At 53.5% G+C, this 16,614-nt stretch overlaps 1 protein-coding gene across 1 annotated transcript in view; it reads left to right on the top strand.

The window, feature by feature from the left end:
• Window positions 1–16,614, top strand: part of DLGAP4 (DLG associated protein 4) — a 137,292-nt gene that overhangs the window by 46,891 nt on the left and 73,787 nt on the right. The window contains exons 4-7 of the mRNA XM_021705925.1: window positions 220–260; window positions 1,813–1,927; window positions 4,370–4,420; window positions 7,874–8,114. Coding sequence (XP_021561600.1) covers window positions 220–260; window positions 1,813–1,927; window positions 4,370–4,420; window positions 7,874–8,114 — 448 coding nt within the window. The remainder of the gene's footprint in view (window positions 1–219; window positions 261–1,812; window positions 1,928–4,369; window positions 4,421–7,873; window positions 8,115–16,614) is intronic.

The following is a 16,614-nucleotide window of genomic DNA, read 5'->3' as shown; positions in this document are numbered from 1 at the left end:
GCCCGCGAGCCCTCCCCCGGGAACCCTCGGTGGCTGCAAGCCCGGTTCACAGGCAAGCCTTGCTCCCAGGTGAGCTTGCTCCCAGGTGTGCCCCGCCCGGAGCTCGCCTTCCCCCCTTTCGGCTGCCCCGGGAAAGCCCAGCCCAGGGAGGCTGCCTCAGCCTCAGATCCAAATGAACCGCTTTCAGGGGAGCCCCTGCCCCGAGATCCTTGTCCTTAGGTGGCCCTGAACTACCTGGGTGCTGCCAATAAGTTGATTCGGTGAACCATTCCGTGAACCCCACCCACAGCTAAGACCTGACCACACGTGATCCTCATCCTTGGGTAAACCCCACTCATAAGGAGAGTCACTCTCCGTGACCCGTCCAGGTAAACCCTGCCCACCGGAGCCACGTCCCAGGCAAGCTCCGCTCCCACAGAGAAACTGCCCCAGGTTAGAACCCTGCCCTTATAAGCCCATGGCTTGTGCGGCACTGCCCAGAGAAGGCCAGAGTCCACTCTGCCCTTGTCCCTGTAACTGATCGCCATGGTGAGCGCTAAAGACCAGAGAGGGCGTGGATCCAAAACTAAAGAGACAGACTTCTCCTGTCTTGGAGTTCCACCATTTGAGCCCCATCCTCTTGCTTTAAGACTTGGAAGAGTTAGCAGAAACCATCTTGTTCCTAGCCCTTCAACTACTGGGGGCACGAAGAAGGCTTCATGGAAGGGGTCGCCTGGGAAGACTGGGACGAGGGAGGAGAGCAGGTCAGGTGACAGTGGCACAGGGGCAGAAGGAGGCAGAGTTCTCCAGGCAACCTAGAGTCTAGTTGGTTGGACGGAATTCAAGGATACCACCAGCCAGTCCCAGGTCTGTTTCCGAACCTGTTTCTCATCTTCAAGTGAAGGGCCTGAGCAGGATGATCTCCAAGATCCCTTCTAGTCCTGAGATCCTACAATTTCATGAATGACCAGTGGGGATTAAGGTGGGAGAGGCGGACAGGAGCCAGGCAGAGGCCTAAATGGAAGGGAAACAAGAGTAACGCCAATGGTGATAGCAACAGCTGCTGTCTGTTAGCACCTCCCTGGCTGGCCGCTGAACCTGCCTGGAGCCCTTTAATCCGCATCACTGAAACCCCACCACAGCCCCAGCAGGCAGGCAGTGTCATCCCCACTTTAGAGAGGAGAAAACAGATTTAAGCAAGGGGAGTGCTTTGCCCAGGGTCACCCAACAGATGAAGCTGGATTCCAGTCCAAGCCCTTCTGTGCCAGGGGCCTGAGCTCTTGGATGCATGGACTTTATCCCCAGAACAGGGGTTGGGGGAGTCGCAGGGCCAAGTTGCCGTGAGAAAGGTTGAGGAGCTGGGCCGTGGAGATAAGTTGCGAGTTGTTGGGGGCCTGGCAAAAGCCACCTGCACATCGCAGCAGAATGGATGCCCTTTGGGCAGCTCTAGCCTAAGATCAAGGCTGTGGGCCTTGACCCACCTCCTCTGTCCAGTCTCGGAAGTGTCCCAGACTGGCAGGGAGAGGAGGGAGCCGCAGAACTGAGCCGGGCTGAGCCAGCCTCCGGCTTTAAACTGTCAAATGCAAGCTAGTGCTGCCACCCCGTGGCTACAGTGAGTATGACACGTGGGGGCCACCTGTGCATCACAGATGTCAAAGCCCCCAAAGCTGTGTTCTCCTTGCTGGTCGCCCCCGCTCTGCTCTGGCTGGCAGTGACTTCCACTTTCCCTCTGCTGCTGGGTGATCTTGGCCAGTCTTTTCCCCTCTGGTCCTCAGTTTCCCACACTGAACAATGGGTTGGCTGAACTCTGTCTGCTCCCCACCCTCTCACCAGGAGTCTGGACCGCCTGGATTCAGTGGACATGCTGCTGCCCTCCAAGTGTCCAAGCTGGGAAGAGGACTACACCCCCGTCAGCGACAGCCTCAACGACTCCAGCTGCATCAGCCAGGTGAGGGCGGCAGTCAGGCTGGAAGGCCAGTGGGCTTGGGAGAGCCCCAGCTCCCACAGGAGGACAGGCATCCAGGCCCCAACGCTGCTGAGCGGCCCCAGATGTCTCCACGGTGCTTCTGTTTCGTCTCTGTTCCCAAAGTTGCCTGTGTGTGTTGTGTCTCTCTGCTCCTCTGACTGTCCTGTGGCTACAGAGCATGGTCTCTAGAGCCGTGGGCACTTGGGGAGGAGGCCCCCACCACCATTGTACACCCAGGCTGCCACCCGGGCTCTGAGCCTTGTCTGCTTCTCTTTGGTCTCAGAGCCATGAGGACAGGGAACTGCAGAGCTGGGTTCGAGCCCCAATCTTGTCACTGATAATGTGAACCCAGGACTGGTCACCGCCCTTCCCTGAGCCTCGACTTCCCAATTTACCACAGAATGGTGATGGTCCCTATGTCATGGGATAATGGACTCTGTGCCCAGCAAAGAGGGGCTGGCTATTATTTTCATCGTGTTGTGTGTTTTCAAGTGGGTTACTTCTCTACTCTGGACTCTATGTCCGCCTACGTAGAGTGGAAAGTTGGGCTCCCAGGGTACAGCCAGTTCAGCCTGTAACAGTGATAAATGCTCTGTGCTGCACTTCTAATTCACATGCGTCTCTCTCAACCTCAGGCACTGAACCCTCACAGCCACCTCTCAAGGTGGCCTTATTAACCATATACCCATTTTACAGATAAGAATATTAAAGCTCAGAGAGTTGAGGTCATAGCTAGGAGAAGGTGAAACTGGGCAGAAATCTGGGGCTGTCAGACCCAGACCTGGACCTGGACCTCAGTCCCTGCCCTGCACACAGGACTTGAGGGTCTGCAAAGGGAGAACCAACCAAGGCTAAAGGGTTCCCCCACGGTGTGCACTGGGAGATGAGGCCCAGAGAGGGCAGATGCTGGCTGGTGGTAGCACAGGAAAGCAGTGGGGCAGCGAGGTACAGAGCCGGCCCTCTCCCTGGGCAGGAACAGGCCGTGGCCTGCTGTGTGCAGGCCGTGATCAGAACCAGTCGACTGCGTAGAAGGCTTCAGGACTCCGACTCCTCACAACTCCATTATCCCTGGCCTGGTCCCTCCCCCAGCCCTCAAACGTGAGGAGGGGTAGGGCGCCCAACCACGGGACTTCTGCCCCTGCCACCCTCAAGCAGACCCCATAAATCTCCCAGAACGGCTGTCCTGGCCACCTCCAATCAGACATACATCAGATCGCGCCATGCCCCAAGGGAAAGTCTGAGTCCTTATTTGACCCGTGAAATCCTGCAGGACCCAGGCCCTACCTCCTCCCTTGCCCTGTCCAGCCATACCAACCTCCTTTCTGCTCCCCACACAGCAAGTGCCGCCTAATTCCTGCCCCAGGTGGAGCTCTGTTCTCAAATCTTTGCACAGCTGGCTCCTTGGATTTCAGGTCTTGGCTCAAATGTCACCTCCTCAGAGAGACCGCCCGGATCAGTCCTCCTGTAGCCCTTCCAGATGCTGTTCTCTTACCCTGCTTAACTGTCACCTCCTGGAATTCTAAGAGTGTGCTCTTTTACTTAATGTCTGTATCCCTCTTAACACTGGGCTTTCCTGCGGGTGAGGACCCTGCTGTCTTGTTCCCTGCAGTGTCCCCAGCACCTGGCACCATGCCTGGCCCAGGCAGATACTCAGTAGGTGTTTGTTGAACGACAGTGTGTCTCCCTCTCTCTCCCACCCCACCCTCCCTTTTCTCAGCCTTCCTGTCTGTGTCTCTCTCGTTTTCCTCTCTCTGTCCCCTCTCCCCTCGTTTGCATTTCTCACTGATCCTCTCCGGTGTGTCTCCATCTCCAGATTTCTTTGTGTCTGTCTTTCCACACCCTCCATCTTCATCCCCTACCTGGCTCTGGCACCTGGAATGCCTTTGCCCTTTGGCTGCACAAAAAGGCTTGCTGAATCAGTCAGGCTGGGGACCCAGCAGGTCTCTCTACCACCTGCCCACCTCCAGCTTTCTCCTGGCTCAGGATCCTTTAATCCCCTAAACCCCCACCTCTAGAAGAAACTTGAGTGACCCAAGCTGCACATTGGCCCCAAAGTCAAAGATACCCTAGCCTGGGGAGAAGCAGGCTAGGATATCCTAGCCTGGGATCCATCCCTAATCTGTTTATGCAGGTAGGCTCCCTGGCCAGGTGAGAGGCAGCAGACTGAGCATCCATGGTCCCAAGGGCTGGACCAAGAGAAGAACTTGTAAGCAGCAGATCACAGGTCCTGAGTAATGCCCAGCCCTAGAAGAGGTGAGCCTCCCGTCCCTGAAGGAAGTCAAGGGAGACCTGAGCAGCTGAGCCCTGGCCAGTCTGGGAGAAAGTTAGACCAGCCAGCCTCCAGGAGTCCTGCCACCGAACCTGAATACCCCACCCAGCCCCCAGCCCTGTCCTCTCATAACCCTCACCCTCTCTTTCCTGCAGATTTTTGGACAGGCCTCCCTGATCCCCCAGCTGTTTGGCCACGAGCAGCAGGTCAGTATGTTTGCCCGTCCCTTGCACCCCGATCCGAGTCCAGGCCTGGTCTCAGCCCTGCCATCTGAGTGGCCCCAGCTCCCAGCCCGGCAGGCACAGACAGACATCACCAGGAAGGTGCCTCCATTGAGTTGAGGCCCAGACGGGTGTCCTGACTCTGCACTCCCCACCCTGCTTGCTTAACTGCTCTGTGCCTCAGTTTCCTCTTCTCGGAAAAGAGGACGAATGAGCTACCTGCTGTGGATGAAGCAAGGAGTAACCCCAGGACAGTGGGAGGCTTTCCTGAAAGTCTCCTGGCCCCCACCCTCCTCTCCTCTCCCTGGACCAGGCAGGGAGACTTTCATTTGGACAGGTCTGGGACTGCGGGCTGGTGGTCTTGGCTTCCAGGTCCCAGGCTCCTTGCTCTTCTCTCTGGAGCCCTGGAGGGGTGTTTCAGGATGCTGGGGTGTTGGAGTGGATGTGGAGACCTCGACTTCACCTGAGTGGGCGAGGTAGCCGCTGTGGCACTGTCTGGCTGCCCTGAGGGCATCCCCTCCCAAGCACAGCCAGCCCAGCCCTGAACTGGCTGTCTTCTCCCTCCTGGTGTACTGAGCTTAACCCCTCGTTGTAGCCCCCGAGGGGCAAGGGACTTGGACAAGGCCACACATCCCATGGGGCAAAACTGGCCACACCCACATCTCCTTATCCCAGCATGGATACTTTCTCTGTCCCTCTGCCCCTTGTCATAGGAACTGTGTGTTCCTCTTGAACACAAGATTCATGAGGGTCTTCCGGGAGCCTACAGTGGGCCAGGCGATGTTTTCCTCCCCTGACTCCAACAGGCACGTGGCAAGGAGGTGGTATGTTAGCACACAGAGCCCCCAGGACAGTGCCCTGCACAGCGAGTCCTCAGTGGTACACACACCAGCAGCACTGACCAGCTGACCTCCCCGCAGAGCCTGGGAGCATCCTAACCAGTAGTCACAAACTCCACACAGCTGCCACATTCATGGGCACAGGCTACCCGGGGGCTTCCTCTCCTGGATACCATCCTAAGCACATGGTAGGAATTCTCTCATTTACTCTTGACAGTCACCCTGTGAAGCTGGAACCATAGTGAACCCCATTTTATAGACAGGGAAACCGAGGCACAAAGTGATTAAATGACTTGTATACATTTGTATTTCAAGGAAATGGTGGGCCCAGGTCTGAAACCCTGGCTGCGCTGTTACTGTGCAATCCCACAGCAAGACCCCATCTCCCTGGGTAGTCTCAGGGGCTCTGCTGGGCTCCAGGTCAGCTCTGGAGGATAAACACCCGTCTCCTTAGCACCCCTCTAAGTGCACTGTGGATATGCCACGTGGCCTATATTTTAATTCATCAGCACTGTCCAATAGAACTTTCTGCAGTGATGAAAATGTTCTGTAACTCATGTGTCCAACAAGGTCACTAGTTACATGTGGCTCATGTAGCCACAGAACTTTCTTTCTTTCTTTCTTTTTATTATTATTATTATTTTTTTTAGTTAGAGTCTCACTCTGTCGCCCAGGCTGGAGTGCAGTGGCACACTCACAGCCACCGCCGCCTCCACCTGCTGGGGTTAGGTGTTCTTTCCACCTCAGCCTTCCAGGCAGCTGGAACTAGTTCCAAGCAGGCATACACCACCATGCCTGGCTAAATTTTTTTTTTTTAATTGTAGAGACGAGGTCTCACCAAGTTGCCCAGGCAGTCTCAATCCCCTAGGTTCAAGCAATCCTCTCACCTATGCCTCCCAGCATGCTGGGATTACAGATATGAACTACCACACCCGGCTAGAACTTTATTTAATTTTATTTCATGTAAACATAAACAGTCACCCATGGGTAGTGGCTGCCACAATGGACAGTGCAGATTTGACCTTTCCACACACCCTCTTCATTCCTAGTTGTTTGATTCCATCTCAGACGAGCACACAGGTGTCCACTTGATATCAGTGAGGGGAGCTGGCCCAGAGAGAGGACCGCGATGGCCTGAGGTTACATGGCTCGGCAGGGCAGACAGCCCCAGACCAGGCCCCCTTTTCCTCCACACAATTATGTGTGGCCTCTTCTCATTCTCCATTCTACCATTCAGAACAGACATTACTAATTGATTATAGACCTCCATGCTGAATCAGATGTGACCTTAAAATCTACTGTCAATCAGTGTGGACACACAAGATAATCTAGCCCAGGCGTGCCCCTCAGGACCTACGCCTGATGTCCATCTTTGGCCAGCTGGTTCCCCAGGCTATACTTAGCGGTCCTCCGTGGCGGACATGGCCTGAGACATGGGAAAGACAGCCCTTCTGGAACCCTTGGACAATGTGTGCATGGTGGGTCCCTCTGTGCTCACACTCCCACTTCAGATTCGCAGGGTCCTAGACAGTCACCTGGAGAGACACTTGAGAACCATCCACGCAAGGCTGAACTGGGCGTGAGATGGCCGATAGCGCCATTCTCCATCCTGCCCATTCTCCATCCTGCCCACGCCGACATCTCTCATCAGTTGTCAGGGCCACCGCCCTTATTCCGGTCCTCTCCCACCAGACTTGCTCCAGCTCCATCTCTGGCCTCTGCCTTCATCCAGACTTTCTTCCCAACATCCATTCTGTGTGCCAGGGCTAGATTAATCTTCCTTCAATGCACGTTTGCAGTATTGTCCTGCCACTTCCTCACTGGGGGCCCCTGGCAACTGTTTTCCTTCACTGGCCTTTGGTTTCTTTGCTTGAAAATAAAAGGATTGGCCGGGCGCAGTGGCTGTAATCCCAGCACTTTGGGAGGCCAGGGTGCGAGGATTGCCTGAGCCCAGGGATTAGAGACCAGCCTGGGCAATTGGTGAGACCCTGTCTCTACAATAAATCACAGAAACTAGTCAGGCATGGTGGTGTGCATCTGTAGTTCCAGCTTCTTGGAGGCTGAGGTGGAAGGATCACCTAAGCCCAGGAGGTCAAGACTGCGGGGGCCATGAGTGTGCCACCGCACTCCACTCCAGCCTAGGTGACAAGAGTGAGACTCCAATTCAAAAAAAAGAAAGAAATAAATAAAGAAAAGAAAAGGATTAGATTATAAGATGTTAAATAGCCGGCGTGGCTACAGCCGCCTCCATTCTACCATTCAGAACAGACATTACTAATTGATTATAGACCTCCATGCTGAATCAGATGTGACCTTAAAATCTACTGTCAATCAGTGTGGACACACAAGATAATCTAGTTAACATTCTGTAATATTCCAACCTCATCCTCATTGTGGAGATGGGAAAATTGAGGCTCAGATAGGTGAGTGGGGTTGTTCCTTTCTTAAGGGCTCCATCTGCCCACCCCAGACCCCGAGTGAGATGGGAGGAGGCGTGGGCTGGGGTGAGGCCCCACGGACTGTCCACCCCTGCCACTGAGCCCACCACTGAGCACCCCTTCCCCGGGATGGACAGAGACACCTGCCTTTGCCTGGACAGGTCCGGGAGGCAGATCTGAGCGACCAGTATGAGGCGGCCTGTGAGTCAGCCTGCAGCGAAGCGGAGTCGACGGCCGCGGAGGCGCTGGACTTGCCGCTGCCCAGCTACTTTCGCTCCCGCAGCCACAGCTACCTGCGGGCCATCCAGGCCGGCTGCTCGCAGGAGGAGGACAGTGTCTCCCTGCAATCCCTCTCCCCCCCACCCAGCACCGGCAGCCTCAGCAACAGTCGCACGCTTCCAAGTGAGTGCTGTGATAAGGGAGGGTGCTTTCTTCGTTGGAGGGGACCAGGCCTGCGGGAAATGCAGGGATGAATCCGTTGTGACCTGGCAGCCCCGGAGGCCTTGGTGCTGGACCTCCAACCACTTGGCAGACGGAGCTCAAATGGGGTCACAGAGGCAGATGCCATCTGTGGTGGGGGTGGGAGGTGTTGGTGGGGCCGGAGCTCGCGCATACTTGGTTGCCACCTGCCTGCTGGTGGATCCTGCGAAGGGAGCCTTCGGGGGGGGGGCGGTCTGCAGTGAGCTTCTCAAAGGGTGCTTTGCCAGTTTCTATCCTGCTCACCATCGGGAAGTACCTTCTGGATTCTCGTTCTTAATCATCCAAGGTAACGCATGTATGATCAGAGAAAAGGGGGGACCCTGCGTACCAAGCAAGTCATGAAACAATAGGAAATGAAGACAAGGAAAATTGCACAGTCCCTGTGTAGTAGAGAGAGCATGGAACTTATTCCAGCTGGCTCTTTTTCCTCCCTCGGCCTCAGTTTCCCCTTCTATAAATTGAGGGTATAAGCCAGGAAGGAAGACTGGGCATGGGAGTGTCTGGGAAGGGCCTGGCCTGGGACAGGAGCTTGACAAGTGGCAGGTGTGATTACCAGTCCTGAGACTTGACTCTTGGCTTCCTGACAACCAACAGTCGTTGAGGTTGGCTCATAGGAAGAGAGACGGCTGCTCAAGTGTTCATTGGCCTTTGGTGGAGTAAATGACCTGAATCCCATGGGTGCTCAGCACACAGGCAACCAGTTCACTGGCTGGATGAATGGTCTTTGCGGGGGCAGAACAAGAAGCATCTGTCTCACCCATGCCTCTCACACCTCTGGGCTCTCTGCCCTGTCCCTGGGTGATATCTAGGCAGGTCCTCAAGCGTTTCCTAACATGTTTAGGGCTTCAGGAACAGAGTCATTTTTGGATATCAAGAGTCCAGTCTGGTCTAATTTCAAAACTTTACTCTTGTCCACCTCAAATCTCATGCACCTGCAGCTAGGACATGACTTGGGCTGGGAAGCCCACAGTGAGCAGTTGAGTGTGGCTGTCAGTGTCCTCTCTGCTCCTTGGTCACCAGTAGCTATTCCTGGTTCCTCCAGCTAGGAAGGGAGGTAGCCAGGGTGTGTTGTCTGGTATGGGGGCTCTGACTGATGCCTCATTACTCTGCAGGGCTCTCCTGGTACCCTAGTCGCACCCGGCATGGGCAACCCTCCTTCAGACCATTGCTTCTTATGCCCCCTCAGCTGCTCCATCTGGAGGCTCACCTCCTCCCACACCTCATTCTGCTAGGGTCCTGGCTCTGCTGGCCAGTCATCCTGGGCAGAATCCTCTGGAGATGACTCCACCCCTACGTTCTCCCTCAACGATCTGCCCGAAAATGAGGGCCTTTGCCTTGTAGAACTCTGAACACATGGACTGGTCTGCGTGTGGACTGGTCTGCTGTTGTGGGTAGTCCCCCAGCCTTTCCACTGTAGAGGTCTCCAAGCGGAGTTGAGGCCCAGCTCCTATGGCCTCAGAATCCAGGAGAGCCCTGCCAGCTCTCTCAGGCACTCTGCTGCAGTCACATAGAAGCTTGGGTAAAGGATCCCATTCCCCACAGCCTCATGCCCATGGGAAGTTCTCTAAGCATGAGATAGCCCTGGAGGGACATACAGTACCCCTAGTTATTCTCTTCAAGGAATTCCCATTCACCAGTTTCCCAACTCCAATCACTCATGAACGGACTGAAGATAAAGTATGGGCTACATGTCTAGGACTGTATTGGTCAGCTCCCAATTGGTCAACAATAATGCTGCATAATAAACACCACAAAATCAGTCTAATATAGTTAACATGTATTTATTGCTCCCAAGTTTGTCAGCCAGGACAGCTCTGCTCTACATGTCTCTCATCCTCCTCCTGGGACCAACAGTCTTCCTGCGATCAGTGGCCTAGCCAGGGCATAGTCTCCTCAGGACAATGGCAAAGACCAGAGAACAAGTCTAGCTAGCTACACAAGCACATTTCGAGGCATCGGTTTACATATGTCTACTAACATTCTGTTGGTTAAAGCAAGTCATGTGACTGAGCTCAAAGGAAAACAATTCTTATTATCTGGCTCAAAAGAAAAAAAATCTTATGTTCTGGCTGGGCACAATGGCTCTTGCTTGTAATCCCAGCACTCTGGGAGGCCAGGAGGATTATTTCAGGCTAAGAGTTTGAGACTAACCTGGGCAACATAGCAAGATTCCATCTCTACAAAAAAAAAAAAAATTAGCCGGGCTCGGTGGCTCAGCCTGTAACCCCGCGCTTTGGAAGCCTGAGGTGAGTGGATTGCCTGAGCCCGCGGGTTCGAGACCCACCTGGGCAACTTGGCAGACCTCATCTCTACAATAAATAAAAAAAATTAGCTGGGTGTGGTAGTGCACGCCTGTAGTTCCAGCTACTTGGAAGGCTGAAGCGAAAGGATCACAAGAGCCCAGCAGGTCGAGGCTGCAGTGGCCCGGAGCAGCCACTGCACTCCAGTCTGGGTGACAGAGTGAGACTCCAACTCAAAAAAAAAATTTAAATCTTATGCTCTAAGTCAATCTTCCCACACACATGGGTGAAATCCTCCCACACACATTTGGTGAAACAGGGACAGGATAACTGCAGTTTATATTCCTGTTTAGAAAAGGGGGGAATGGGGCTTCAGAGATGTAATGATCCATATAACTCCATGTGCCAAAAACCACAACCATAATTGTGTTTGGGTCATGGCTCTCTCTTGACTGAATTATGCCTACTTTGGGTATATCAGGTTTTTTGGGGACCATGCCCTTAAGCTTTCTGTAAACTCTTTTGACCAGTGATAGTATCTATTAGAGGGTACCTTGCAATTCTGCAATGTCAATAAAAGATGTTATAACCACACCTTGATTTGATCTGCCCACATGCTGTATCTTAACTGGCTATGACCTTGGTTTGATCTTCATCCCCAGGCTGGATCTTAATTTGAGAATGATTTACTGGCTGGACAGGCTGGAGTTGACAGATTTGTTTTCCAACTAAGCAAGCATTAGTCTTGCTCTCTATTTTCTGTAAATACTCCTTGCAGATTGGCTATTTCTATTATGAGTTCCTCTCTTTCTTGTAAGTCCTTATCAAATGTGGCCAAAAGGCTCTTGCTTTCAACATTTTATCTGGAAACTGCCTTGCCCAAATCCATTTGCTGTCTTCAAGTTACTGTAAGTGACAGTTCTTCTTCTTCTTCTTCTTCTTCTTCTTCTTCCTCTTCCTCTTCCTCTTCCTCTTCCTCTTCCTCCTCCTCCTCCTCCTCCTCCTCCTCCGCCTTCCTCCTCCTCCTCCTCCTCCTCCTTCTTCTTCTTCTTCTTCTTCTCTTCAATAGCTTTAGGGGGTATAAATAGTTTTTGTTTTCACAGTTGCATTGTGTAGTGACAAAGAAGTCAGGGTTTTAACTGTACCCCCCACCCACACACACATTGTACCCAAGAGGTGATTTCTTTTGTCCTTCCAAACTATGCCTTTGCAGATCTTTAGCTTAGCTCCCATTTAGAAGTGAGAACATGCAGTGTTTGGTTTTCTGTTCCTGAGTTAGTTCACTTCGGATGATGTTCTCCAATTCCATCCAAGTTGCCGCAAAAGGCATTATTTCATTCTTTTTGACAGCTAAATAGTATTCCATGGTGTACAAATACCATGTTTTCATTAACCACTGATCTGTTGATGGGCATTTAGGTTGATTCCACATCTTTGCAATTGTGAGCCAGGCAAGCATGTACCTTCAGTGGCGCAAAATAAGAAGCATTTGTTTTTATTCACAAGTTTGCAGGTTAGCTCATTCTGCTTTGCATATCCATATATCCTCTTCCTGGGACCAAAGCATGCTCCTGGAATCAGTGGCTGAGCCAGGGCACATTCTTCCCACGGCAGTGCAGAATTAGAATAGGGAAAACCTCACTCTGCAAATGCATGTAAAGTCACTTTGTGTCACATCTGCTAATATCCAGTTGGTCAAAACAAGTCATATGATTCCAAAGCCAAGGTCCAGCAGAATATATGCCACCTTTCATGGGAGAAACTGTGGTTATGTAACAAAGGGTATGAGCACAGGGAGAGATTGAGAACTGAGACCAATATTTCAATCAGCCATAGTCCCCCCTGGACCCCCTTGTAAAATGTGGCATCCTTGATCAGTGTAAAACCTGTACAACCGTACATGGCTAGCCTGCCCATAATCACCTCCCTCCACACAGACACATACGTATACACACAGGAGCATCTTAACCCCACTACTGTCTCCCTACAAAGGTCACCCTTGCTCAGAAGGCCCCCTCCTCCTTAGCATGTGTCTCCAAGGAGTAAGAAGTTGGGCCCTGCCCTTCCAGGGCTGTTCTGAGACCCTACGCTGCTGAAGGGCGTGAAAGTGCTTTGCTACACTCACATGAGCACACATGCACTCAGGCAACATGCAGGCAGACGGGTAGATTTGGTGACGACATTATTTGGGCACTTGAGGGACCATGGGAAGGGGTGTGGTGCCGCCCACCCACCCACGCAGGCAGATCTGGCCCTATTCCCGATTCCCCGCTGCCAGTACTGCTGCTGCCACCTTCCTCCCTCCCCGTCTGACCCAGATTCCACATTCCAGAAATAGCTTTGACAAGCTACCGGCAGGCGGGGTCAGCTCCAGCTGGGACAGTGGGGGAGCAGCAGCTTGGCTGCAGATGCGTGCCCCTTCCTGCCAAAGAACTTACCTGGGAGGACCACGAGGGTGCCCTTACCCCTGATCCTGATCCTGCCTCTCCTCTTTTTGTACATCGGAGAGAGGAAGAACCCAGAAAGTGTTCCTCCCCTTCCCTGCTTCTATTTCTCTGCCCACCCCCTCCCTTTCCTCTCTCCCCCAACTCTACCCCATCTTTGCCTTCTGTCTCCCTCAGTCCTTGGCTTCTCTCCCCGTCTCCTTCGCCTTCCTTTCCTCTCTGTGTCTGGTTCCCCTCCCTTTCTGCGTGTCTCCCTCTGCGCCACAGGGAGACTGTGATGCCAGCCAGGGGCCTTAGCATCGTGGCAGCAGGCTGCAGGGTGTGCCCTCCTTGTGCCACCTGCATGCTGTGCACCTGTGTGTGCATGTGCCCTTGGGGTCACTCCTCAGCAGTGCTGAGGCTCTAGACTGAGCTGGGCTAGGTTCCGGCCTGGGAAACACCCTTGCTCAGCGACCCTGAGTTCTAGTTTCAACTCTGCTGTGTCACTGATGGGCCTCAAATGCTCCACCTGTGTGGTGAGGCTTGGGCTTGGGGGCCCACAGGCACCTCCCATCTGTGACAATCCAGTCACCAGCTGCTGTACCCTCCCTTCTGTGTCCCATCTTCCCCCCCGCTCAGAACTCTTCCAGTTTCTTCTCTGATTCACTTTCCTCCCACCCGCCCCCATACATACAGGACGGGAGGCTGACAAAATTCCAGTAAGCAGTCAACCCTCCAGTCAACCTTGTCCCAAGCATGCCCCAATCTCTGGCAGCAGGCTCCTGACAGCTCAGCTCCTCAATCCTCAGCACGTCACAGCTAAGGTAATAGAACCTTGGAGACCATCACGTCCAGAGGTTGCAAACAGACTTCAACTCATGTCATCTCTGATCCCTGGAGCTCAAGCCTGAGATTTAGTTAAACAGAGAAGTGTGCCACCCTTGATTAGTGATGTCTGCTGTGGCCAGGGTAGTTACATGTATCTGCTATTCCTGATTTAGCCCAGTTATACACACATTAACAGATACTTCACCAAAAAACTTCAGCCTAGAGAAGATGAATGCCAAGATCAAGGTCATCCAGCTGGTGGGCCAGGGAGCTATTTTCCACCTGGTTCTGCCTGACTCCAAAGCCTTGGGGTCTCCACTGTCCTGTGTATAGGAGCCACCCAAACTCCTTGTAACAATACACGGTATGTTTCAGGAGTTTCAGGGAAAGTCATCTAGCAGCATGGGCAGCACCGATTAGAGGCTGGGAGGCCACTCACAAGCTGGTGCAGTGATCTAGGCAAGGGACAGTGAGATCTAGGCAGGTGCCATAGGGTCAGAGAGCAATGGGAGGACCCAGGAGGCCTTCCCTGGATGAGTGGTGAGGAGCCAACATTCCCTACTGCTGACATGGGCAGGGCACACTGAGCAGAGGGCTGACTTCCTCTCTGGGCTTCACCAAGCTTTGGACTGGGACATCCCTGATTAATCAAGTACCTACTGTGTGTTAGGTCCTGTTTTTAGGCGAACTCACTGAGCCTTCTAGGGGAAGATAAAAGAACCTCAAAGACCATCACGTTCTTCTAAAGAATCGGTGGGCAGCCCTTCAAACCCAGGATTGAGGCTCCTGAAAAACAAGGACATTCCATGAGGACTCCAAGACTCTATTTAAGCACCTTCATCTCTCTTCCTTGGGTGACTTCTCTGCACCCAAGGAAGGAGATGAAGGTGCTTAAATCGAGTCTTGGAGGCCCCACGGCATTGCAATCAGGTGTCTTGCATCGATACATGTTTACTGATCATCTACTATGGGCCAGGCTGTGCTAAGGCACCAGGGACACATCAGTGAAGAAAATGGAAATCCTTGCCTTTGGGGTCAGTGTATTCTATTGGGAGGGGGAGGGGCAGATAAAACAATAATACTAACGTGTGGCCTACTGGAAAGTGGCACAGGGTAAGGGGCACCGGGAGTGGTGGTGGAAGCAAGCAGAGGTGTGGCGGTGTACATAGGTTGCTGGGGTCGAACTCACTGAGAAAGAGATTTAGAGGAGGTGCCAGGTCTGCTGGGGGGTGGGGCAGTGTGGCTGGGGCAGAGCAATGAGGGGAGAGGGCCAGTGGGGAGAGGACAGAGGTGGGGGGGTGCTGGCCCTGTCACAGACCACGGAAAGGACTTTGTCTTTTGGCTCTGAGTGAGGGGGAACCACTGGGGCATCTGAAGCAGAGATGTGACATGACCCAATCTCCTTTTTTGTTTTTGAGTTGGAGTCTCACTCTGTCACCCAGACTGGAGTGCAGTGGCCACTCCCGGCCACCACAGCCTCGACCTGCTGGGCTCCGGCGATCCTTCCGCCTCAGTCTTCCAAGTAGCTGGAACTACAGGTGCGCTCTACCACGCCTGGCTGATTTTTTGATTTATTGTAGAGATGAGGTCTCGCCAAGTTGCCCAGGTGGGTCTCGAACCCGCAGGCTCAGGCAATCCACTCACCTCGGTCTCCCAAAGCACAGGATTACAGGCTGAGCCACCGAGCCCGGCCCCAATCTCCTTCTTAAGAGAAAGTGCTCTGGCTGCCCCGTGGAGCCTTGACTGAGAGGCAAGAATTGGGTAAGTCATGCCAGGTGATAATCATGGCTCAGGCAGGGCAGCAGTGAGGGAGGTGGTGACAGCTAGCTGGAAGCTGGCTGGGTTCTGAAAGTAGAGTGTGAGGGAAGGAGAATGCCAGAGGTGTGAGGAGGAGGAGTGTCACACAGAAAGGAGTGGGGAGCCCGCACTCCCCTGCCAGTTCTGGCCACTTGGGACAGGACAGTGACTGCCTAGAAAGTTGGGGAAAAGGAGACTTTAAACCCCTGGGAGGGGACACCTTGGGTCCCAGGCAAGGGATGCGGGAGGCTCTGAATCCTGCCCACCCCCACCTGAGGCTGGGATCCAGCTAACTCTGCTTTGCAGGGATCCTGGACAGAGGGGTTTTGGGGGTAAGGACCCAGTAGATAGTAGGTGCTCCACAAATACCTTCTGGGACCCTAAAACATCACCATCAGAAGAGACTGCTGAAAGCCTGGCCCAAGAATCTCAAACATTGTAAAATATAGTCTCTGGCTGAGCTCGCCTGAGTTCTAGCCCAGCAACCTGCATGTCAATCCGTGCCCCAACGACCTGGATTTGGGGCATCGACCACAGTCCGTCTCTCTCCAGGGAACAGATGCGACTGGTGAATCCCAGAGAGGGAAAGAGACTTGTCCAAGGTCACACAAGGAGTGTATTCCTAATTCCGGAGGGTGGAGGCAGGATAATGTGATTTCATCCCGCGCTGCGTCGGGTTGTCAGGGCCCATGACAGATGCGCCTTGTTTTTTCCCCAAGTCAAGCAATTTAAAGTTAAACATTAAGTGAACGGTACAGGTGTAGCATAGTGACCGAGAGTAGCATGAAGTCAGCCGCGACTTCCAAGGGCCAGGCACTAAGATGGCCCATCTGTTGCTTTTATCACTATTTTCAGACCGTAGTGCAAACACCATGTCAATGGAATTGGAAACGCCGTTATCAGCTGTCTTCTTCAGTCCTCACGACAATATTGTGATAGGAGATGCGGAAGATCCTGGCCTCCATTTTACTCTGGGGCCAACAGACGCGGAGGAGCGAGGGGGCTGGCCGCGGTCACCCCGCAAGGGGGTCGGGGACAGGAGTTGGGTCTGCGGACCGCGGCCCGCAGGAAGCGAGCGCAGGACGCAGCGTGGGGGGGGACGCGCGGGAGGCGCGGGCACGGCGGGCGGGCACC

Source organism: Carlito syrichta, unplaced genomic scaffold (genome assembly GCF_000164805.1).
Source record: "Carlito syrichta isolate Samal-C Ts95f unplaced genomic scaffold, Tarsius_syrichta-2.0.1 Scaffold314830, whole genome shotgun sequence".
Lineage (NCBI taxonomy): Eukaryota > Metazoa > Chordata > Mammalia > Primates > Tarsiidae > Carlito > Carlito syrichta.
The sequence above is the reverse complement of the archived record's forward strand: the minus strand, read 5'-3'. Positions and strand labels throughout refer to the sequence as shown.